At 45.3% G+C, this 26,013-nt stretch overlaps 1 protein-coding gene across 1 annotated transcript in view; it reads right to left on the bottom strand.

Annotated features, from left to right (window-relative positions):
* The window catches only part of RFX8 (RFX family member 8, lacking RFX DNA binding domain), a 58,989-nt gene that overhangs the window by 21,158 nt on the left and 11,818 nt on the right, over positions 1-26,013 (bottom strand). Inside the window, exons 2-3 of the mRNA XM_014466123.1 lie at positions 2,082-2,189; positions 1,474-1,527 (exon numbers count right to left, since the gene is read on the bottom strand). Of these exons, the coding sequence (XP_014321609.1) occupies positions 1,474-1,527; positions 2,082-2,189 (162 nt within the window). The remainder of the gene's footprint in view (positions 1-1,473; positions 1,528-2,081; positions 2,190-26,013) is intronic.

Below are 26,013 nucleotides of genomic sequence, written 5' to 3'. Positions count from 1 at the left end.
GGCTTATATTGCTCCTTTTAGTACCAGATTATCAGCCTATCAAACCTTATGGAGAATACCTTCCTAGTTCCAGAAATGGTACTAGTTACAAGGTAAGAATTAAGTTAATATTAATGAGTGAATAAAGAAAAGGAGAAATAGATATCTAATGTGGATATCTATTAATAAACATTACATTAATAAAATAGGGGTCATTCTGAAGACATCGTGGTCTCTATCTTACTATCATGCTTTACACTAAGTACTAAATGTACTTATGCTGAATGAATATTATCACCCAAAGTTGAAGTACTTAGAACACTAAAGCATCAGAAAAGCTTTTATTTAATTGTGTACTAGTTTCCCTAGATTTCCACTGCAAAAGATAAAACTCAGAATGGTTAAAAGATTTATTCATGTTTTCCACAATCCAATCATTACAATATCCATGTCAAATTACCCTGCTTCAAAGTCTTGCTTCTTTTTCAGTTGGCATCTATAGTAATAATAGAGGAATATGCAAATATTCTGGGATGCCGTCACAGTAACAGTAACGACCAAACAGCAGGCTGCGTGGGGCGACCAGGCCGGCAGGGGGATTAGTGAGGGACGACCAAATGATTGAACAGCAGGCTGTGTGGGGTGGCCAGGTCGGCAGGGGGGGCAGTTGGGGGCAACCAGGCTGGTGGGGGGCAGTTGGGGATGACCAGGCCAGCAGGGGGGCCAGTTAGGGGAGATCAGGCTGGCAGGCAGGTGAGCAGTTAGGAGCCAGTGGTCCCAGATTGTGAGAGGGATGTCCGACTGCTGGTTTAGGCCTGATCCCCGGGATCAGGCCTAAAGCGGCAGTCGGACATCCCTCTAGGGGTCCCGGATTGGAAAGGGTGCAGGCTGGGCTGAGGGGACCCCCCCCCGCATGAATTTCATGCACCGGGCCTCTAGTGTATCAATAAAATGATTCTTTAACATTATTAAAAATTCAAGGTGAATAATATTATCAACACCTTATTCAAAATCAGCTGAAATTAGAGTCTAAACATAGCTGAAGTATATTTATTTATTTATTTTTATTTTTAAAAATTTATTTTAGAGTGAGAGGAAGGGAGGACAGGAGGAAGTGAGAGAAACATTGATTTGCTGTTCTACTTATCCATGCATTGATTGGTTGTTTCTTGTATGTGCCCCTGACCAAGGATTGAAACCACAACCTTGGTGTATCAGAATGGCACTTTAACCAGCTGAACTACCTGGCCAGGCTATGAATTATATATAAAGCATAAAGATAGCTATATTAGCACCTTGGAAAAGTCTCAAATTATTAAACAATAAAAATATCACCCTCAATAACTCACTCATTATAAAATAGCTGAATTATAAACCCTTTAGTGCATTAGACATCCCTTGAGGGGTCTTTTCAAGTAAAATGTTGAACAGTGAGTCATAAATTCTTGTGTTTTATAGATAAAATCCTACCCGCTCAAGTTCTTGGTTCCTCACACTTTGTAGAATGTCTTGACAATAGTTGCAGTATTCGTCAGCAAGAAGGGCCATCTAGGAAGGAGATGGGGATTATCTCATTCTGCGGGCTACTTAAGAATTAACTTCTCCTCAGAGGGCTTTCTGAGGTCCTTGGAGGCAGCTGCACTTCTGATCTGACAGAAGCCGAGTGCTTCCTTCTGTGGAGTAATGCATACTGTATTGGCCTACAATTGATGTAGCTTCAATTTTGATGTCTGTACCAACCTTTATAAGGGTCACCAACCATTGACATCTTTCTCCCTAAACCTCAATTTTCCCCCTCCATTTTCCCTAGTCCCAGGTTCTAGAAATCCACATATCTGTTTCCCTTCTTAGTCATGGAAGGCCCTCACTCTAGAAGATGACAGAGTGGTCCCAGGTGCAGCCTTTTTATAGGACAAGAGAGGAAGACCTAACTCTCCTGACCACCACCAAGTACAGGAGGAAATGTTGGTCCTTATGGGTCTGGGAGAAAGCAAATATTACTCTACCTGGTACAACAAAATTAACAGGCAAAAAAGAAGACATGCACTGTCTGAGGTATCAAAGGTGTAAAAAGTTAGTCTCCCCACGGCATGCAAGCCTACCATTTTGTAGGAGTACTTCCTTGCCAGTTTTTGCTCCCAGAATGGACATCTCCTGAATTCAGACAAAGGTGATCCAATTTGGTTTATTATTAGTGAATGATTTTCACACTAGCATACCATTTACACACTGTATTATTTCTTTAAAATAAAATGCATTTTCTCACATATAAGCCATATAATAATCACATCGCTTCTATATAACCTTTTATCCATACCTCTGCACACATTACTGACCCCAGCAACTTTACCCCTCATTTCATTTCAAAAGATACTAACCTTCCTTTATAATTCTATGAATTATGGTCATCAAGAAAGAGTTAGAACTTAATATATTACCCAAATGTATCGCTCATGTGGACATATATTACAAGTGCTATATAGTAATGTACAATAAAAATATTATCTATACATTAATTAATGCCACAAATACATTTTTACAACCCTTGTCCACCTAATTGTCCCTCCTTGAGTCACCATATATGTATTATAAAAATGGCTAGTTGTAGCAGAAATCTTGGGCCCTAAATAACAAGGAAAAGGAAGGGTGTGGACTTTTCTTTAGAAGAGCAATTTACAGAAAGGTAAACTTTCTATCAAGGAGAAAAAAAAGGTAACCATTAATGATCAAAGCCAATATTTCTTGAGTGTGGTCCTGAAACCATCTATATTCCAATCCCTGGGGGTGAGGACAGAAATCTGTCATTGTAACTAGATCCCCAGTGAGCCACATGTACACTCAAGTTGAGAGTATCAGCTCTAGGCAGACTATTCTTTTTCCAACTCTGCATAAATCTCTACATTGGAACATGGCAAATGCATCATACTTTCACCTGGTCAGAAGAAGTGGCCAAAACCTGTTTGGCTCAGTGGATAGAGGGTCGGCCTGCGGACTGAAGGGTCCCGGGTTCGATTCCGGTCAAGGGCATGTACCTGGGTTATGAGCACATCCCCAGTGGGAGATGTGCAGGAGGCAGCTGATCGATGTTTCTCTCTCATCGATGTTTCTAACTCTCTATCTCTCTCCCTTCCTCTCTGTAATAAATCAATAAAATATATTTTTAAAAAAAGAAATTAAAAAAAAGAAGAAGTTATCTGAAAATACAGTATTGTAGTAATATAAGAAATTATTAACAAGGAGAATATGAGAGTAAGCTATTACAAAATAAAATAATAAAAGTAAATTTATGTGTTTCTGAAGTCAATTCCCTCAGGCCTTTTCCTGTGAAAAGAACTGATATTGCAGTAAAAAAATGTTTAAATCATGAACTGAAAGCTATTCTTCACAATATAAACAATCAGAAATCTAAAAAGATATAGTACAGAACTCAAGTTTGAGTTCTGCTGAAGAAGGCATTCAGGAAAGAACCAGAGGGATTCTCATTCGGGCGCTCATTCAGCATAAAAACAAAGAAAAAAATGATAAATTCTATTTAGATTTCATAGGTATATTAAATGCAATTTGGGATTTTCAACAGATCCAAGAAATATTATTAGAATTAGTCATTCACTTATTCCACCAACCTTCAGTGCACACATACCATGTGGCAACCCCTAGAGATACAATGGGGGAGCCTTCCTTCCTGTCATGGCCTATCCCTCTAGGCACCATCTGCCTCCCCTGAGCTACTCCATCAATTCTCCTCAATGTCTTTATTCTTCTGGCATCCTTGAAGATACTACTTCCAGAATTATCACTCCCAAAGTAAATGCATCCTGTCACTCTCCTTCTGAAGATGCCTCACTGGTTTCCGACAGTCTCTTGGGCGAAATCCAAATTCCTCAGCCTGGCATTGACAAGCTGCCCACCATCTGGACCTCACGCAGAGTCTCCTGCTCCCCAACATTCTCACTTCTGGCTCCTCACTGCCCACATACATCTCAGCACAAATGCAAGTTATACCCTCAAGAAAAGTGTCTCCTAAAGAAGGACCCTTGTGACCCTTCCAGAACCAGCTCAAGGGCAGTGTGGCAAGCAGAATAAAAGCCCCCAAAGATGTCTATATCCTAATCCCTGGAACCCGACCTGGCAAAGGGACTTTGCAGGTGTGATTAAGGCTAAGGACCTTGAGATGAGGAGATTATCTTGGATCATCCAGATGACCCCTAATGTAATCAAAAGAGTCCTTAAAAGAAAAGAACCTTTCCCAGATGCAGAAAATCGTAGAGATGGCAGCATGGAGGACTCAGCCTGCCTTTGCTGGCTTTCAAGACTTAGGAAGAGCCACAAGCCAAGGAACAGGACAACTTCTAGAAGCTGGAAAAGTCAAAGAATGGGTTTTCTCCTAAGTCCCTCAGAATGAACATAGCCCTGTGAACCCTTTGATCTTAGTTTAAACAAGAGGAGAAACTGTATTGGACTTGTGACCTATAGAACTACAAGACAATAAATTTGTATTATTTTAAGCCACCAAATTTGTGCTAATTTATTACAGCAACAACAGGAAATGAACACAGGCTATCTTTTCTGGGAAAGCCCACCACAACCTTTTTTCCTCCCTCCCATTTTGGAGTTCCCACCCCACTGATGGCTTGCACTGCCTATTGAACACAGTTGTTTCGTGTCTATCTCAGCTCTCCAACTATAAATCTGTGTGGGCTGTGTGCAGTCTTTTGTTGAGCCTTGATTGCTAATGGCATCTCTGAGAGGAATTGACCTCTAGGCCAACTGGCTGTGAGGACCAGCTGCGACTACAGTGGGAGAGCTGCTGTGCAGGAGACACCCTTATGGAGGAGGACTTGCTTCAGTGGGGCTTTGGTGCTCACAGAGTCTTCCCCTTGAGTGTCATTTGTGGATGCATAGAGTTGTAATCTGATATGGTCTGAAGTTGTTCACTGGTGCACTGGCTCTAGGGCCTCCCAGGAGGTACAAAGTCAGCCACTAACTGGGGCCACCTTGCAGGGGCTACAGAGAGATCTGTAAATAGTTGATACTTTTATTGGGCTAGGAAGTGCCAAGGTGAGGCCCAGCTGTGAAGCAAGGCAGGCTGGTGCTAGTGCTGGATCTTGGACCTTTTATTGATAGGTTTGGGGCATGCTGTCACCAGCTGCAGCTTGTTTGAGAGATTTTAGAAAACTTTGAAGCCTGAGCCAGGACATGCCATTCATATTTAAAAGCAGCTGCCAACAGCTTGGGTGGGGCTGAAAATTGGATGGCGCAAGATCTCAGGAAATCACCAGGGTGGAGTGAACAGTGTGGGTCACTCTGATGGAAACTCAAATATGGATGCCAGTCATCTCTACAGTGGAGGAGGTCCTAGTACAGGAACAATGGCCCCCAGAGCACCCCTGTGAGGGACAAAGCTGCCCCTGAATTTCCGCCCCAATTCCAGGGAGTACAGCTCCTCCTCAAATGTCCATGGATTACCTCAAAGCCACTGCCCGGCACTGGAGCTCAGAGGAAGCAAGACTGCATGAGTTCATGTGTGGGCCCTTTAAGAGGAACACCTGGGACTCCAGCAGTCTCTGCATCACTCAGCCACAATCCTTGCTAGTTTTTACAGCCCAAAGTTGTGGGGACTTCTCTTCCCAGCTCTGGAACCCTGGGCTGGGGGTCTGGTGTGAGGCTGGGACTCCCAGCTTCTCATGGGAGGCCTTGAAGACATCCTTCTTGATGTAAAAAAAACCCACAAAAAAACAATGCACATGGGTGCTAGACCAGCCTGTTCAGTGCCTCCTCCCCTTCTACCAGTCTCAATGTGCTTTCTTCTTTACTTCTCTAGTGGTAGGAATTCCATTCAGCTAGGTTTCAGGCAGTTCTTAATGATGGCTGTTCTGTATTATAGTTGTAATTTTTATTTGCTTGTGGGAGGCAGTGAGTACAGGTGTTTACCTATGCTGCCATCTTGGTTCTTCTCTGTTTGTTTGTTTTTTTATATTCCAAATCACTGATTTGATTGTCAGCATCATCTACTCTACTCTTGATTCCCTGTAAATTATTCTTCATTTCCATTAGTGTATCTTTCATTTCTGATTGGTTCTTTTTTATGGTTTCTATGTTCTTTTTCATGCTGTTGAAGTTCTCACTAAGTTCTTTGAACATCCTTATAACTATTCTTGTGAACTCTATCTTGTAGTTTGCTTGCCTCTATTTCATTTAGTTCTTTCTCTGAAGATTTATCCTGTTCTTTCCTTTGGAACTAGTTTCTTTGTCTCTGCACTTTGCTGCTTCCCTGTGTTTATTTCTATGTATTAGGTAAAGCTGCTACATCTCCTTGACTTGGAAGAGTCTCCTTGTGTAACAGGTGTCCTGTAGGACCCAGTGGTACAGCTTCCCCAGTCACGGGAGCCTGGCATTCCAGGTGTGCTCCTGTGTGGACTGTGTGCACTGTATTGTTGTAGTTGATTGCTGTTGGCGTCACTGAAAGAGATTGACTCTCAGGGCAATCAGCTGTGAGGACTGGCTGAGACTACAGCAGAGGAGCTTCCATGTAGAAGTCAATGCAGTCTCAGCGTGGCTTCTTCTTTAAATCCCAAGTTGTAGAACTTCCATTCAGCTAGATTTCAGGTGGTTCTGAATGGTGTTTGTTTCATAAATTAGTTGTAATTTTGGTGTGGTTGTGGGAGAATTTGAGTACCACATTTACCTATGCTGCCATCTTGACCAGAAGTATCCAAAACTGTATTCTATTCAAATATAGAGGGTATAGCTTTTTTATTTGTATTTTTTGTTTTCTTTAATATCTCAATCAGCCTTCAAGAGTGCTAGTCACAGAACATGTTTTCAAAAGGTTGTCCATTCAATGACAATTGTCAACAAGATAGCATCAAAGAGCTATCATGTTGTTTTGGACAACTAAAGTAAAATTCAACTCGCGATGTCATAGCTATTAATAGGTCTGGTGTCCCAATTTAAAGAGCTATCATTGTAATATAGAAACACTTCAACACAGATTTATCATTCACAAAATATACAACCTTTTTAATTACAGTGAAAGAAACATATTAAACAGCAGATGGGCAGCCACATAGTATGGTCCTTGAAGACAGGACTTCATCTGTCCCCACATAATGTGTGCCACACAGTGGACACTCAACAATCCTGTTGAATTGATGAGTGGTTAGGACTACACATAAGAACATTACACACAGGAAAATATATGTATCTAATTAAGAAATTACTGAATATTTCTGGGTCTATTATAGTAAATCTATTTTATTCAGCACTCACTGTTCCGTCTTGTTGGATAATGCTGCCATAATTAGTAGATTTTTCAAAGGCAATGACGTCTCCACTGTGACAGAACAGATAACAGAGTAATAATTTTAGTAAGACACTTATTTCTGAGCATAGGAATAAAGTTTCTTTTGCAGTGAGGTAATTTGTATGGGGAATAACTTTTATTTCAAAACCATTCTTGAAGTTTATATCCAAAACTGGTGATTATCTCCTGATTGCAGTTATTAAAAAATCCATTTCTATAACTGGGACAACTACATATTAATATTAACGGTTTATTCAATACAGAAGGAGGATATTATGTCATTATGGGTAGAGCTCACTCCTGTGAGAAAAGAAAATTTATTATGGATATGAAGTCTTACACTTTCTGACATGGGGTTTAAAATGATCAATTCAGAAACAATGATATCCTCTGAATTGATGGATATAGCAGAGCACCTTCACAGAACAAGGAAAATGAGAATGTAAGTTCCATTTCACCATGCCTCTTGGATTCATATATTATACTGGAGACATGTATACGTCATGGAGAACAAACTCAGTTTTACCCATGTGGTGTGGTACATTTTCCCTTTAATAGTGGGCATTTGAGAAACTGGGAGCAAAGGAACCCCAACTTTTCACAGGGAATGTGCATTCTTCAGATGCCAGAAGATAGTTTCCTCACTATCTTCAGAGCTGTGGCAGCTTTGTCCACTCCAACATTTCCTCCCACTTGATTGTTCCGACTCTACCTAAACACACAAAGAGAAGAGGAAGCCACCAGACTAACACTACTTTTGGAAGCAATGTCTTCAAGGCAGAGATGGCCTGGGAGGTGGGTGGGAGTCAGAGAGGAGTTGAAAGGAAACAGCTTTTATCTCACATATAAAGGTCCTACATCCCCTCCCAGTCTCTCCAAAGCCCCAGGAGCTCTCTCCTGAAGGTACTTGACACCCATCTGGCCAATGTTTCGTGTAACACTCTATTTAAAATAGGGCAGATAGATCCATGGTCTGGAAGCAAATCCATTTAAAATAGGGCAGATAGATCCATGGTCTGGAAGCAAATCCACTAAAAAGTCACTCCCATTTTATCATTTAATAAGAGTTGTTATCACAACAGGAATTGATCTTTGGACTGCTCAATGGCAAGAAAGTTTCAGGACATTGTTCAAACTGGAAGGAATATATATAAATATTTGGGGTGGGGTGGGGGTTGGTTGCCCAACATCTGTGAAGTTGAAAATCCGTTAGTAACTTAAGCTGGCCTTTTGAATACATGACTTTCCAACCACCAGTTGACCCTTGAACAACTGGGCTTGAATTGCTCAGGTCAATTGAACTGTTTCAATTTAATTTAGTGGGTCAATTGAACTGAGCAGGTCAATTGAAAAATCTAAGTTCATATAAATGAATCCCATATAGCTTGAATCAACTATATATCTACACATAGGATGATGCAAGGAGAGCCAAAGGTTAAGAATTTAAAATGTTTTAGAATTCTACTTTTTGTGTCTCAATGGTATCTTCTTGGGTAAATATGGACAATGGTGGAGTTTCTCCTGGTAAAATTTATAAACAGCCCATTGCCACACAGATTCTAAGACGTTATATCAACAAGAACAACAAACACTAAAACAATTAATAAAATCTTGAATGAAAGAAGACAGAAGAAAATGTCAGAAATGAAAGTTAACTTAAGATACGTCTTAAAAATCACTTGAGATTTTCTTCAACTAAATTGGAGGTAGGGCAATTTCTCTATCATTCCACATGATAACATGCTATTTCTAATATGTTTTCTTTAGAAAATGAATATATTCAATTGCATCCATCCACCCATCCATCTATCCAACCATCCATCCAACTGTCCATTTCTTATTCATTCATCAAATGCCTACTCTATGTTAGGCTTTGTTCTAGACCAGCGGTTCTCAACCTGTGGGTCGAGACCCCTTTGGCGGTCGAACGACCCTTTCACAGGGGTCGCCTAAGACCATCCTGCATATCAGATATTTACATTATGATTCATAACAGTAGCAACATTACAGTTATGAAGTAGCAACGAAAATAATTTTATGATTGGGTCACAACATGAGGAACTGTATTTAAAGGGCCAGAAGGTTGAGAACCACTGTCTAGACCTAGTGGATATAGCTGTGGCAGATAAGGTCTCTTCTCACAGAAGTTATAGCCTAAGAGGAGGAAAGATGTCACACAAATAATTTCAAAGAGATTGAGGGAAGGTTTTGACAGATGAAATACAGGTTTTGGGGCAACATATGTTCAGGGACCATCCTATTCTCTTGTTAGTTCGACAGTTTACATCCCTGTAAACTAGCAGCTGGGTAAGCTGAAGAGAGCTTCACTTGTGATTAATTAGGTGCTTTGGTTAGCACGTTACACCACACCATCTCTGGGCAGCACTTCTTAAACTCTTTCCCTGGCAATAATCTTCAGGAGACATGCCTTTGTGCCCAGAAACAGGAATCTGAAAGCTAGAAGTTCTAGTTTTTTATTAAATAAATGCCATGGGAAGACCTCACCTATCACTTCCCTCTCCCTCCCAACCCTGACCCTGGTAGCTTTGGAGGCCAGTCGCCTGAGTGATGCTATCACGTATTTTGGGTTTTTAAATGAAATTCCCACGTTTCTGCCATGTGTTCAATGCAGAATGAGTCTGATTCAATCGCCATTGAAAGGAGAGTGGTGTCAACCTTTCGCTGTTATAAGGAAAACTGAGAGGGAAATTAGGCCTATGTGTGGCAGACAAGGAGGCACCATCCTAATATAGTCACTGGGGAGCTATGTCATTTTTGTAGTTTCAATAATTGTTGTTTCAATGCTACATAGGGATTTTATGCATTGAAACAACTATAATGGAAAAAGGAATATTTATCAACCCCATGGAGAAATGAGATCTGTAAAATGGTCCTCATCACTACCTGCCCAGGCCATGACATCTGGAATGCCCTAATTAAAATGAATTGATTATCACATGGGTCAACATATAGGTTTGGTGATAGCCTATTTATTTATTTTAAAAATTATCTAGTCTTACAGAACATATGCAAGCAAAGATCCATGAAGATACGCATGATTAAAAGGTGAATGAGAGGCAATATTAGACAATGGCTACAAAGCAGATGAGCAGAGAATCCGTGAGTCAGTGCTGGGGACCAGCCTCGGGCAAAAGGGTGACTGTGAAGGGCCAAGTTAAAGGCATCAGCTCTTAGACTAGGTTCTGGCCAACGAGGTCGAAGGAACACTTCCGGCAATGGCTGTGCTTTAATCTTGCAGGCAAGGCGTGGCTGGGCGAGAAAGTGAGGCTATGCAGACAGTGTGCCTCCTTCTGCATCCTGGGGACCACCCCCCAAGAGGAGGGTCAGTGAGGGTGAGGAGGCCAAAGCAGTACTGGAGGTGACAGTTTCAGCTCTCAGGGTACCAGCCAGGATGGCCTCGTGTTCTGGGGTCACTGCCTCTGTGTCGTTTCCGTATGTGGCTCTGATTCAGTTCTATGGAACATTTATTCAGTTAGGACCAAAAGCAGTCATTACTAAAATACGGCTTTAATAAAAGCACAGCAAACATCCAGAATCGGCCTTGCTGTGAACAGAGGACTTCCAGTCCAAAGAGAAGTCTTCCTCCACAGTCCTCTGAGGGCCTGGGGTGCTTTAAGCTGTGAATCATGATGACAGAGAAAAGGCCCAGGGCAGAGGGCGGCGCGACCTGAGGCGAGGCAGCACGGAAGGTCCCTTGGCTCCTGGTGAGTTGTCCCTCAGCATCTGCACAGAGCCCAAGCCAGGCAGGCACGGGATGTTAAGCTTCAACTACTGGGAGGAAGGGAACGGGCTTAAAGGTTCCAGAAAGGGCCAGGGGAATGGGGGAGGGAGGAGGGCAGAGGCAGAGTAGCCCCAGGGGCGAAGGAAGGCCCAGAACAGAGCCGGCTTCCTTGTCCAGCTCCCCCACTCCCTTGCTATGTGGCCTTACACACATTGCCTAGGCTTTGAGGGCCCCGTTTCCCATCCCTCTAAAGGGAGGGAGTGGGGTGTAAGGACTCCTGAGACCCTTTCTCACTTGCAGAGCCTGTCCCCTGTGAACAGGTGGCCTCCAGTGCCCTGCAGGGCTTAAATGATGGTTGGAGGATGCTTTCTGGGCTTTGCACGGGAGGGTGCAGAGACCTTCCTTCCGGAGCCTTGCAAATGGTCCTTCACTGGGCGCAGTGCTGGCAGCCTGACAGCCACATCTCTTAGTGTTATGATCAATTTGGCTAAAAAGGTCCAGTGTAAAGAGAACTGAAAAATGATTTTATGGCACACAACTCATCTTTTTCACCCAATAAAATCTTTTTTATTTTTTAAATTGATTTTAGAGAGGAATGGAAAGGGAAAGAGAGCTAGAAACATCAATGATGAGAGAATAATTGATCGGCTGCCTCCTGCACACCCCACACTGGGGATGGAGCCTGCAACCTGGGCATGTGCCCTGACCAGGAATCCAACCCTGACCTTCTGGTTCATAGGCTGACGCTCAATCACTGAGCCACACCAGCTGAGCCCCATAAAATCTTTTAAATGTAGTGTTAGCTTGATATACTTTTTGGCATTTAACTTTGTTTTAGTCTAGCTACAATTTGCATTCACATTCTCAGGTTTTGACATCATTTGTCATTAATCCAGACTTTCATTTACATCATTTTGGCATTGCATTTTGCCCTCTCAAATCACTCTAACAATAGTGAAACAACTTGAAGCAATTATAAAGGTAAGAGGATAAAAATGTAATAAAACCTAGTTCATGGACCAGGCTTGTTTAAAGTGTCAGACTGCAGGACAAAGGTGCTTCGTCTTCTAATCATTAAAGAATCTCATGTCAATATTTACTCAAACCACACTAATTATTTTGGTTTTGAATAGGAGAAGATATCCTTAATTTAATGAATATTTTTATAACTGAAGTTAAAATAGTAAATATATGTATTCATATAAGGACCTGTGTTGTTGTGATTGCAAAACACTGTATTTAATATCATCTTGATTATACTAGTACTAATCACTAAAATATATTGAGCACTAACTCATTGCTAAGAGTTTTACTTGGATTATCTTAGTTCTCACAATAACCCATTAAGTAGGTAGGTAGTAATTCGTTATTATCCCCATCTATCTATAATAATAAAAGGGTAATATGCTAATTAGACCGGACATCCTTCCGGATGAAGCCGGGGCCTGAGGGAAGCATGGGTCCCGGGTACCTGCCAGTGGCTGGAGTGAAGCCCGGGTCCCAGGTGCCAGAGGGAAGCTGGGGGAAGGAAGGCCTACTCTTGCATGAATTTCATGCATCGGGCCTCTAGTCCTAATATATAAAGAGCCAGGGTCCATCACAACCAAAACGTTCGGACGGATGACCGAACACCAGGCTAGGGTCCCGGCGGCATGGTGCAAGCCAGTCCTGGGTCCCAGCCGGTGCGGCGGGAGTCGTTCTTGGGTCCCAGCCACCCACAGCAGGAGTCCGTCCTGGGTCCCAGCGTCCCGCAGCGCAGCGGCGGGAGGGAGCTGTGGGCCCTAGCTGCCCGCAGTGTGGCAGTGGGAGGGAGCTGTGGGAACGGAACCATGCTGCTATCAGACTAGTTTCTAGATCCCTCCCCCTGCCCGCAGGCTCCAGGGAACTGGAGCCATGCTGCCATCAGACTGGCCTCTTGGTCCTTACCCCCCAGCCCGCAGGACCGGGGAACCAGAGCCATGCTGTGATGGGACTGGACCCTACCCGACGGGTCCCGGATTGTGAGAGAGTGAAGGGTGGGCTGAGAGAGCCCCTCCTGAGTACATGAATTTTTGTGAACCAGGCCTCTAGTCTATAATAATAAAAGCGTAATATGCTAATTAGACCAACAGCCAAACGACCTTCTGGATAATTAGACCAACAGCCAAACGACCTTCTGGACGTCCTTCTGGACGACTTTCTGGATAAAGCCGTGGCTGCAAGGGCTAAGGCAAGCTTCTGTGGCTGGGAGGGCCGAGCCCCTTGCATGAATTTCATGCACTGGGCCTCTAGTATATATATAAAAGGCTAAGTGACCATCCAACTGTCCAACCATCTGGTACATATGACATGCACTGACCACCAGGGGGCAGACACTCAACACAGGAGCTGCCGAGCTACGGTGACTTGGCAGTGGTGTTTCTCATGTGACGCACCCCAGAACCAGAGAGGAGGGAGCCCGATTCCTCATGGGGCCATACAATTCCACCTTCGGTCGTGGGTTATGCTGTTGCTGGGGCACTGTGGGCCCTGAATCTGGTTTACTGCACACTTGCATTTGTGTTCCACACCCTGTGTGACAGCAACTTTGCAGAGTGCCCTCTTGCACTCTGGGACCCCTATCTATCTATATATATAAAAGACTAAGTGACCGGCTGTACATCCGACACGCACTGGAGATTTAAAAATAAATGTTGACTCGCCCATGCGCGATACATATAAAGCTCTCGCTGGTGCCAATCGCACGTGTGTGTTTTGACCCATCATTGTGGTATACAGGGAGATATTAGAATAAGTTTAATCAATTTATCAGTCATTGTTATTATCAATGTTGTTTTTATATCATGTCTTTGTTATTGTTCTATCATGTTGTTATTGTTTACTTATTAATCAATTTATATATTATTTTCATATATATTTTACTAATTTCCTTTCATCTCTGACACTTCTATTATAGAGAAAGGGGGAGTAGCAATATTAAAATATTCCTTCTAATTAATTTCCTTTCAATGTGCATGAATCCATGCACCGGGCCACTAGTTTCATTGTAAGAAAAGAACAACAGAATCTGTGGATCTGGAAACCCAGTCCTGACTCCATGGCTGGATCTCTAGTATCTGCTCTAATTTATCCTGTGACATACACACATGTGGTAAAATGTAATGTATAAAGAAGGGCAAAGGAAGACAGTGTTCAATCTTAAAATAGAACAGAGCAATCATTTTTAAATCTGGGTTGCTAGGAATTGAGGGTTAGTCATTTTCTGCACTATGTTGGGTGCTTTTATACGGTTTAATTCTATCCTAACCCTTTCAATTTTATGAACAACTTAACTGCAAAATGACAACTATGGGGACCCTTTGGCAGTGTTGAAAATCAAACTCATTCACATTCACCTTCTTGAGGCAAAACTCAGCAGCTGGAGTCAGGGCTCACCAGCAGACCACAAACAGCCTGTGCATCGCAGTGGACGTCTCTGGGTGGGTGACGGGCAAGGGAGGGATGCTTTAAACAAATGCAATGGTCACCTGTGTTGGGGAGCGTAGGAGCGTTACCAGCTTTTTAAACCTTTCCCAAGCAAGGGTGCAGTCCAGGGTGTAATTCTCCACACGTACGCTTTTTGAGCTGCTAGAAAACAACCAAGTAATGCATATGTTTTAACCTAAACAAGTTCTAACAAGCCTTGAAAAACATAGGGTGGACAGGGCCAAAACATGGGTTGCAACTAGGACATGTGACTAATACCTGAGAGTTAGGCCCCCTGGGGTTCATCCGAGCCTTTGCAGGGGTCCGAGACCCAAGAAGGAGCAGGTGCCATGGCTGCACAAACAGAAGAAAAAGCAGCTCTTTCCTAACTTCCCACACTGGGAACGCGTTTGTAGCCACTCACCCTGGGGTGGACAAGCGCCTCCGAAGGAACGTTGGTGCTCTCTCTGACCTCAGGAAGCCTGGGGGTGGCCACCACGGCCAGGCTGACACTCCCCGTGGCTGCCCTCTCCTCCCCGGGGACGGCCGGCTGATGAACCCTGTGCCTTTCTGTTGGCACAGCCAGCCAGCTGGACTCGCAGCCCCGGATCCCCACACCCCAGAGGCCCAGGAAGCCCCCTGAGCTCACGAGCTGGCAAAAGAACAAAGAACAGAGAACAAAGCAGGAATGTTGAAGGCACAATTTTAGAAGCTTTTTGAAGGCCTGGAATATGCTAAGTTGATAAAGCTCTGTGTGTGTGTGTGTGTGTGTGTGTGTGTGTGTGTGTGTGTTGAGGGGGGTAGGAATGAGGGCAAGGGTGACTTTCCTTGTATCCTGAGAGAAACACGAGACTGTACAACTGATATCAGAATTTACATTAGACAGACTGGGGATTCATCTCTGGAAAATGACAAACAAGTTTTCTTTAAAACATATTAAGCAGGGATTTTGCCTAGAGGTAGAGAATAAAAGTGAGTTAAGCAGAACTACTCCAGATGTGACACACACACACACACACACACACACACACACACACACTCCATTCCCCCTTCTCCCCAGACAATAATAAAGCACTTTCTACTTTGGCCTCAGTTCCTCAGTAAGTTTCTAGGTCAGCAGTTATTTCAGGGTCCAAATCTCAATCTGGCTGCCAGCTACACAAGGTTGGAATCTGGGGGGGGCAGGGGGGGGGGGAGGTTGTGCCAGTGAAGTGATGTTACCTGCAGAGGGGAGCAGGGAGGCAGTGCGTTCTGGATTTCGTGAGGGGCCCTTGTCATATGGTGCACACTGCACAGAGTTATTTTCTTTTTTTATTTTTTTATTCCTCGAGCTTTACATTTGTTTTAAAATCAAGCCTTGGTTTCTCCTTGGTTTAGGGCAGGTACTGCCTCAGCACTTTTTAGAGAGATTAGCCACAACCCCTGCCCCATCCCAGCGAAAATGAGCTGTTGACAGCAGGACTCCCAATCTTCTCCATGGCCACCTATGCAGGTGTCCAGTTTAAGGAGATCATTAGTACCTTGGTCCCTGGCTCAGGACCATGTCCTCCCTGCTCCTGCTGGCATGAGGTAGGGTGGTGGTGTAGATGGTGTTAGAGACCTCGGCACAGAAACTCTATACTAATGGGGCATAGGAGGGGCAATATGGGGAGGTAGGGGAGCGGTAGGGGCTTAGCTTGAGACTAAATTTATTTTAGTTAGAATACATGCTGGTGGGTGTAAGAAAGCAAAGCCTCCAAATGTCCCCCAAATTCGAGTTAAAGACGGCTCCCGCGGAGTACGCGCAATTCACGCGAGCGCTCTTAGTGGTGTTTCCATCCAAGTGTTAACACAAAATAAAAAAAAAAAAAGACAAACAAGATGGCAGCAGAGTAGGTGGAAGTTACACTCACCTCCTCCCAGGACCAAACTGGAATTACAACTAAAGTATAGAACAATCAACCTGAATAACCAACTGAAGACTAGCTGAACAGAAGTCTAATAACCCAGGATTTACAGAAGTCACATCGAGACTGGTGGGCAGGGGAGAGAAGCCAAATGGGCCGCCCCACCCCTGTGTGCTGCGGTTGAGAATCCGGGGAGAGATCTTAACTGCCAAGGTCTATGGGGTCTGAGCCCCACACCGGGCTCCCCAGCCCAGAGCACCAGAGCTGGGAAAAGGTGCCCACATAACATCTGACTATGAAATCAGTGGGGTTTCTGTCTTCCAGGGAGAGACGGGAGTCTGCTAGAGACCCAGGCACCCATTTAAAGGGCAAGCACACAAGAACTCATTTGTAGCCACTCACCCTGGGCTCTGGTGGAGGGAGAATGGAGCTGATTGAAGTCGTGTGAAAAGAGCCTGGGTTTTGTGCTCCAGAGAGAGAGCTGAAGGGACAGCCCCTAGGATCCCTGTGCTGAGTCCCTCTCCCACCCTGCAGATGCCATCTTTCTTGTATGGAGCACAGCCTGGGGGACTGCAACAGCCCCACCCAATGGACTCCCTGTTCCACCACACTTTGGCACGCATGCCTCGTGAAGGAGTCAGCTGCCTGGGCCTGGGGTGGAGAGATCTGGGAAGAATAAGGGGGTGCCAGTGACCGAGTTGTGTGACTTGGGGGTGGAGGCCATTCCCTCCACCTTCCCATGAGCCTGACTGGTGCCTCCCCTTCATGGGAGATTAACTAGCCCTACCCTCCAGCTCCCAGCAGCCCCACCCTCCTGATTCTTAGCACAGTCCCTCCCGACCCCCCAAGCCAAGCTCAGGTCCTCCAGGAGTTCCAGGCAGAATCGGGGACAGAGTAAGTTGTGTGGCTGAGCCCGACTGGCACCTCCACCTCAGGGGAGATCCACCAGCCCCAGCCTCCAGATTCTCAGTGGCCTTGCCCTGCCGAGCTCAGGCTCTCTAGGAGGCCCAGCAGAATCCAGGTCAGACTGAATGGCGTGCCCCTAGGAGAGGAGCCGTTTCCTCACATCCCAACTGGTGCAGAGCCCTCCTTTCACAGGGCCCAATCTCAGTCTGTTTGGGCCTGATAACCTCTGTTGGCCTCACCCTGACAATTCTCTGACACCCTCCCTCACCCGCCACCACCACCACAAAGGTCTGCGGATACCGGGTGGGTGGCAGCTAGGCTTGGTGTATCCTGGAACTTTTGCTGAGTGGCCTCAGACCCAGCACTGTCACCGCGTTTGAACCTATATTAGTCAGGTAAACACCATCCACCCTACCTGGTGACTCACTGGAACCTGCCTCTTACCACTCCAGTACTGCCAGAGGCTCTTTCAGTGACTTAGACAAACAGGCAGCCAGCAGGCGAAGGCTGATCAGGGTGCCTTGGCCTTGTGCTGACCTGCCCCTGGGCTGTGCTGGTGGAAGCCAGCCTTGCTGCAGTGAGGTCCTACCCACGCACACCGAGGCCCAGCAGGGGCAGACACAAGCTGTGGTTCACTCTGCAGCTCCAAACAGGTCTCCCAGGGCCGGTCACAGGCAGCATTTGACATTGACTTGCACCAGCATCTCTCTGGAGGCCCCGAAACAGACACTCCCAGTGGTGAGCTTCAGACATCAGAGCAAGATCCAATTAGCCCCCCAAGTGGCACACACATAGACAGCACACCTGTGGGAGGTCAGGGTAACTTGTAACTTCCCTTTTTTTCTGGGCCCCTCAGGGCACAACAAATGGAGCCATGGAGCAACCCACAAATTCCTTCATTGCCATTGTCATCCTGTTAATTATTGACTGTTAACTATCCTGCACCCACCTAAGTAAAAGAAGCATGTGTCTATCATTTTACTTTGTATAGATTCCCAGAGCCCGCCCTCCCCCGCTTTGCTTTCTCCCACCTCCTTAATCTATCACCAATGGATTTCATGTAACCCCCTTATGTCTTCTTCTTTGATTGTAATGTATAAAACAAGGTGAAAAATTGCCACTCTTGGGAGCATTACCCCAATACATGGAGATTTTGCTTCCTGGCAATTGTTGGCTCAAATAAACTCACAAAAATTATTTACAGGTTTGAATGTTTTTTACATTAACAGGCCTAGCTTATTAGTTTTTCCTTTTGTGAATTATAATTTTGGTGTCAAGTCTCAGAACTTTGTGCCTTTCCCTGTGTACCAAAGATTTCCCCATATGTTTGTTTTCTAAAGTTAAGTTCATTTGTGAGGTTAAATTTATTTTACTTGTGGACAACTAGTCGTTCCAGCACCATTTTGTTGAGAAGCTAGTCTCGTTCCATTGAATTACTTTGGAATATTTGTGAAAAATCAGTTGAGCATATTTGAGTGGGTATATTCCTGGATTCTCTACTCTGCTCCATTAATGCAAGTCTCTATGCCTCCACCACAACCACAGCCTGATTACCGAGCTGCACAGTGAGACTTCACGTCAGATAGGGTTTCTTCCCACTTAGTTCCTCTTTGTCAAGATTGTTTGAGCTATTTAGGGCCTTGCCTTTCCACATAACTTTTATAATAAGCTTATCTATATCTAAAAAACAACAAAAAACACCTTGTTGAGATTTTTTTTTAAACATAATTGAAAGACAATTCCATATCATGCAATTCACCCATTTAAAGAGTGCAATTCAATGTTTTCTTAGTGTATTCCCAGGGCTGTGCAACTGTGCAGAGAAGAGATGACGGAGCAGTGCTGATGGCTGAGCAGATAGGCCTGCTTGCAGACCGGCCTTGGCTGGCCTCTGGGAACTCAGCTCCCACAATGTTCCCTGGTAAGAGAGGTTCACTGCTCCTAGAGTGTTTGTGCAAACAATGTAGTCATTTATGCTGAATAACCTGCTTTCTTCGGGGGAATCTATAGTTTTGGCGCATGCTAGGACTGATGTGACCAGCTCCCAATAAAAACTTTGAAAGTGGATCTAATGGGCTTCCCTGGGCAGAAACCTCACACTCCTGTTGCTGCACTTTTGCTGCCGGGGCTGGTGGTGCTGTGTGGCCTCGAGGAAGGGGGAGGGCATGGGCAGCCTGCACGCGATTCTTCCAGGCTCTATGTTTTCTCCCCTTATGATCCGACCGTGTGCCCTTACACATCTCGTCAGGACATGTCAGTCGTGGGTCTGCAGCTATTATTTTGGTCTGCCTGGCTTATCTGGTGCCTCTGGGGCTCCTTGCTGATGCTGCCTGAGGGACTAGAGGACTGTCTACTCTGTCAGGGAGGGCCCCTCCGCTGGTGCCCTTCTGCTGCCTTTGGCTGGGGTGGGGGACACACGAAGATCCTGGGACCGGGTTACTTAGTGTAGCTGGGCCTCACTGGACAGATTAGCTGACACTCGGGATCTCTGGGGAAAAGGGATATCTCAGACCCAGCGAGGAAGAGGAGTGCTTCTCCTGGCTGTGTATTTTGACCAAGTCCCCATTGAATGCTCTCACTGAGCGTGTTGAAGGAAGAATGAATCCACCGGAGATGCCTTCTCCTGCTGGGCCAGGGATGGGAGCCACTGGGCCTGGGCGGGCGGGGTGGCTGCAGGATGCCACTGTGCTGGTTGTGCCATCCTGTGCCAAACAGCTCCGTTTCTTGTACAACCTTTCAGAGTTTTCCTTTGGTTGTCTTTTGTATTGTTTCCAGGGTTTGGAGTTGGACATAGCAGGGAGGAGCAGAAAGAAGTGGGTCTATGTCATCATGTCACAAACAAAAGTCACCACCATTTTAGTTTAATTCATCATATTTAAATTTATTAGGCACCATCATATAATTAAGCATTCCACTCACTGGTAACACTGATTTATAATATATTTATGGTCTGATTTCAAAAGTTTCTGAGGTAGTTTGAATTAAGTACAGGGAACAAAATGGTGTAGACTCACTTTTCCTTGCTCCTGCCCTCTAATACAAATAAATGCCTCCGAGACCATGATAAAAGGGCTCTGAATGCTGGAAACAAGAAGGTGGACTGATCAGGGAACACAGAACTAGAGTGACAATATGGTGAGTTCCTTGGTTTTCTTCTTCTCTCACTTATATGTCTGCACTGGGCACTGCAGAAATCTTTATTTCAGAACTGTCAACAAGCATAGATATAAATCCCAAGAAAAGTCTGCACTCTATGGCCAAAGGACTAGGAAAGAGAAGCCCAATGGAGACCTAGAGGGGCTACAACCCTTGCTTCACAACCAGGCCATGGGGCTGGCAACCCGATCTGCCCACAGTGGCAGCTTCAAAATCCTGATGGGCTGACCCACCTTTCCCCCAGTGTACACCTGGGGCACTAACCGTTGGGCTGGTCTACCCACATGGAAGCCACTGGCCAACTCAATGCCCAAGATACACTTGGAACACAGAAAGGCAGGCATTCTACTCACAGGAGCAATGCCAGCAGAACCTGGTATCTCCCTGCCCTACACCAGTGGCATAAGGGGCCCAGGCCCAGCTGCTCTGGCTCCCCCCACTCCCTGAAGGTGGCCCAAAGAATGGGTTCAGTCCCTGCAAGTAGCACCAGTAAGGAACGGATCAGAAGTCTCAGCAGTGCCAAAACAAGGAAGCAGACCAAAATAGCAGTCAAGGGCTTGGAAAACAAAACTGCCATTGGCACAATAGCCCACAAAAGTGCATCAGAGCCTATATACTATATACTAAATCTAAATAAGGTGGCTGCCTGCTAAAATTGATTTAAATAGGATTGAAAGTATCCTAACATCATAACCCAAATGCCCAGGATACAACAGAAAATAACAAGATTCCAAGATGCTGTTGGATTAGGTGGAAGCTATACTGACCTTCTGCCAGGACCAAACTGGAATTCCTACTATAACATAGAAAATTCATCCTGAATAACCAACTGAAGACCAGCTGGAGAGAAGCCTTATAACCAAGGCCTTACAGAGGAGGCTACCCTGAGACTGTAGGAAGGGTGGAAGTACCAGAAGGCTGGCTGGGTTCCCCCAGGCAGGAGCTGAATTTCCAGTGGGATATCTCAGCTCTTGGGGGTTCCCCCTAATAAGTCTTGGGTCTAAACCCCAAGCCAGGCTCGCTAGCCCAGAGCAGCAGAACTGGGAAAGGTGCCCACATAACATCTGGCTGTGAACAGCAGCTGGGTTTCTTATCACCAGGGAGCGACAGCTGGAAATGTAAGCACACTATACTTTCCGTTCAGAAGACCAAACAGGCTGGGCGCTTAACGTGTTAAAGGGCCAACACACAAAATGTTGTTTGCAGTCACTGACTTGGCAGAGGGAGGGCAGAGTGTACTAGAGCTGTGTGAGGAAAGCCCGGGGTTGATGGCTCTGGGGAGAGAGCTGAGAGGACCCCTCCCTGCCTGGATCCCTGTGCCGAGTCATCCCCCCATCTTGCAGAAGCCACCTTTCTCAGACAGAGCTTTCCCATTCATGTAGCATTAGCCTGGTGGGAAAACAGTAGCTCCGCTTATTGGTATACCTCTTGGCCCACCCTGTGGATCTGATGCCTTGCTGAGGACTACAGCTAGAGGCTCATTAATGTGCTGGGAAAACTGGATAGCCTCACACAAAAGGAGGAAACTGGGTCACTATCTTACACCAGCCACATAAATTAATTCAACATGTTTTAAGACTTAAATATAAGACCTGGACACATAAAAGTCCTAGAAGAAAATATAGGCAGTAAGCTCCTTGATACTGGTCTTGACAATGATTTTTTGGATTTAACATCAAAAGCATAAGCAACAAAATAAAAAATAAATAAGTGGAACAACATCAAACTAAAAAGCTTCTGCATAGCAAAGAAAACCATCAATATAATAAAAAGACAAAACTACTGAATGGGAGAAAACAGTTGCAATTCATATGTAAGGGATTAATATCCAAAATATATAAAGAACTTATACAACTCAATAGCTAAATAAATAAATAAATAAATAAATAACAGAACATCTCAATAGAATTTTTCCAAAGAAGACAAATGGACAAGCACATGAAAGGATGTTCGACATCACTCATCATCTGGAAAATGCAAATCTAAACCACAGTGAAAGATCACTTCATACCTGTTAGAGTGGCTATTAAAACACAACAAGAGAGAACAAATACTGGCAAAGATGTGGAGAAAATGGAACCCTCCCGCACTGCTGGTGGGAATATGAACTGGTGTAGCCACCATGGAAAACAGTCTGGAACTTCCTCAAAAATTAAAAATAGAACTATCATAGGATCCAACAATTCCACTGCTGGGTATTTACACAAAAGGAATGAAAAAACTTAAAAAATATATGCACTCTGTGTTCATTACAGCAATATTTACAGTAGCCATTCTAGTAACTAAGTGTACAGCAGCAGATGAAGGGATAAAGAAATTGTGGCACATGATAGGGGCAGATATAGAATGTTGGGAACCAGCTGAAATTGTAAGAAATATGACTCAGGCTCTGTGAACCGTGATGGATTTGTTCTGATTAAAGAAGGCGCACTCTAAGCTGGCTGGCAGTTACACACAGGACCTGGGAGCTCCCCTGGAAATGCAGCCCATCCTCCCCATTTGAGCTGCCTATTATCAGGGAAAGATTAGCAACCTGTTGAGCCAGAAACCAGAGCTGCCAGCCCGTTGAAGACCCCAGCCCTTTTGCATATCTGTAGACTGCACATTTGCCCCTTTGCCTATTTCCCCACGTAATCCTTGTCCTTCTACCCCATATAAGCAGCTGGCTTATGGGAGGCAGAGCAGATGTTTGTGGATGAGCTGCTGCTCTCCCACGAAGCCGGCAGGATTGGAATAAATGCTCATATAGGATTCGACCCTGTCTCTGCTGAATTGGCTCAAGTAGTGACAGGCAGCATGGACCCATTGACTGTCCGGTTACACATACAGTGGCGCCTTGACTTACGATGTATATACCATGAAATATTAGTTAGTTGTTAAAAAGAATAAGATATTGTCATTTGCAACAACATGGATGGACCTTGAGGGCATCATGCTAAGTGAAATAAGTCAGACAGCTTCCTGATAGTAGAGGCAGGCAGTTTGTTTGAGTCTCTGCTCTTATTCATGTGTAGTATCGCATATTTTGTCTGCCTTTTTGAGAGGATTATATTTGTCAGTAAGAAATCTCAGTGGGCTCTCTTTGCCAGGGCTGTTGCACAGCCTCCTGGCTGGTCGCCTGCCTCCTCTCCCAGCCCTGGCCCAGCAGACTGGCCTGGAGACCTCCATCTCAGACCCTAGTCAGATGGCATCACTCCCCAACGTGCGTCTCCCAGGCTCCCATCACACTCCAAATGGCATCCCTTCTCCTTCCTCAGACTTGCAGGCTCCCTGCCTGTGTTTTCACATTCCTTTCCTCCTATCCTTCTGCTCACTCCCTACCCCACCTCAGCAGGCCTTGCTGCTCTTTGAACTTACCCGACCTCCGGCTCTTTGCACTTGCTCTCTCCTTTGCCTAGAATGTGCTCCCCCAGATCGTCACCTGGCTAGCTCCTTGTTTCACTTTTTCTGCTCAGAAGGCATCTTCTCAGGGAAGCCTTCCCAGGACTCCATTTAATTTGTTCAAACCAATCTCCGTATCGCTTCTTTTTTATTGTTATTTCCTTCACTAAAACTGACAGAAGGGGTGGCCTTGTCGATCTGGTTTACTGCTTCATCACCAGTAGCCAGAACAGGGCCTGATTTATTGTAAGAGTTCAATGCCCTGGAGCCGTCCTGCAGTCCCTCCCTGGCCCCGATCATGTACCCGTGGGGTCCCTCGGCCTGGCCTGCACCCTCTTGCAATCCAGGACCCCTTGGGGGATGTCGGAGAGCTGGTTTCAGCCAGATCCTCGCAAGCCAGGTCGAGGGATCCCACCAATGCACGAACTGTGCACTGGGCCTCTAGTATATAATAAAATAGAAGACATTTTCATTAGTATAGTTTATAAATTAACAACAGAATATCGCTTATTATGTTTCTGCCTTCTAAAATAGATATTTAGTATTTCTTAAAATGTGGAATTGGTAAGGAAGTTACCCTTAAATCTTGATACTTTAAAAATTTTTCTTAATTGGCCAAGACTTTAGACTGTATCAATTATCAAATACATGCTGAGCACAGAGTACTTGTAAAGTGTTTGCTGCTGGGCTTATCTCATGAATAAGCCAATGTCACCTGTGTCCTCATCTTTGTCAGCCCTCCTCTTTCTCTCGAAGGATAAAGCCTATTTCCCACAAAGGCCAGTTCCAGCCCCTGTTTCTGTGACACCAACCCAGAGGCCTCGGGATGCTAATGGCCTCCCCCTGCTGAGTAGCAGCCTTGTCAATTGCTTTACTCTGGTGACTGTGTGCAGGGCGACCCACACCGTCTGCTGGCCCACTGGCCGGTGGGTGCTCGGAGACGAACACGAAGAGCTGCTTCTAGGCCCAGCCTTCCAGGAGTGTATGGGTCAGCCAGGAAGAGAATACATTGCACAAGTTGTCACTGAAATAAATCTCTCACTTCCCCAACTTCTCTATTTTGGTTTATGTAATTTTCCCATCTTTGTGACTGAGGGATGGATAAGAGATGGGAAGAGGAAGAGCTGGTTGGAAGCAGAACATAGTGACTATTTGAGGCTGAGGTTGAGGTTTTTGTGGGACAGGCTGGGCTGAGCCATCTGTTTCCTTCTATTGACACGGACTCAACCAATGAAGACCCTGCGTCAAGAGCTCTTTCCGACCTGCCTCCTTTTGGTTCAGGCGCTCATCTGAATACTGGGCAGCCTCCGGCCCTCACTTTCTCCTTCTCAGTCTGGTCTTCTTACACCTGAACTCGGACTTCTCAGTTCTTCAACAACCATTTCAGTGCCCACGCTGTACTTCCAGCAACACCAGGGACAGGAACAAGTAAAACTCTGTGGTTCCTGCCCTGGTGGAGGTTCCCATGGTGACACCACCCATTTCTCAAAGGAAGTCTCAAAGGCTTCCAGCCCCCTGGCCCCTCGCCTGGCGTTCAGGGCCCTCTGAACTCACCTCCCAGGCGCTGCCTGTGCCGCAGCTCCCTCCACGCACTCCCACACAGCAGGACGCCGCTGCCTTCTCGGTCCCTCCTCCTGCTCACACTCCTCCCTAAGCGTGGACATCCTCTGCATCCCTGCCCTCTCCCCTCCACCCTCCCACCTGTCAACATTCTAAACTGCCCTTCACAGCTCAGCTCAAAGCATGACTCGCATAGGCCCTTCATGGCCCCCTGCCCAGGACGTCTGCTCTGTGAGTTCTCAGGACCTTTTGTATACTCCTGTACCCATCACATTGCACTTGGTATCAAGTTCAATGTGTGTCTATTGCTGCTATTAAGCGACCAGAGAGAAGGGCCCATGTCTTGTCTATGTTGGTGGCTCCACCTCAGCAGCTGCTCTCACATAGTCACCTTCTACAAAAGGTGACCATGTCTTTTGTTATAATTTATTGTCCAAACTAGACCCCTTTTGAGAGTGAAGAGGGTGCCCCTAATTAATTGTGCTGGGCTGCAAGTAAAGCTAAACATGTCCCTGGCTGCTGGGTTACATGTGGTCTATTTATGCCAAATGAAGGTTCAGGAATGGTTTCTGAATTATGTGGCTATGCTTACAGTGTAGTCAGCCCGTGGACAGAATGAAAGGGTGAAGGGGGGCGCCTTCCCAGAGCTGCTATTG

The sequence above is a fragment of the Myotis lucifugus genome, unplaced genomic scaffold, assembly GCF_000147115.1.
Source record: "Myotis lucifugus unplaced genomic scaffold, Myoluc2.0 scaffold_325, whole genome shotgun sequence".
Taxonomy (NCBI): domain Eukaryota; kingdom Metazoa; phylum Chordata; class Mammalia; order Chiroptera; family Vespertilionidae; genus Myotis; species Myotis lucifugus.
The sequence above is the reverse complement of the archived record's forward strand: the minus strand, read 5'-3'. Positions and strand labels throughout refer to the sequence as shown.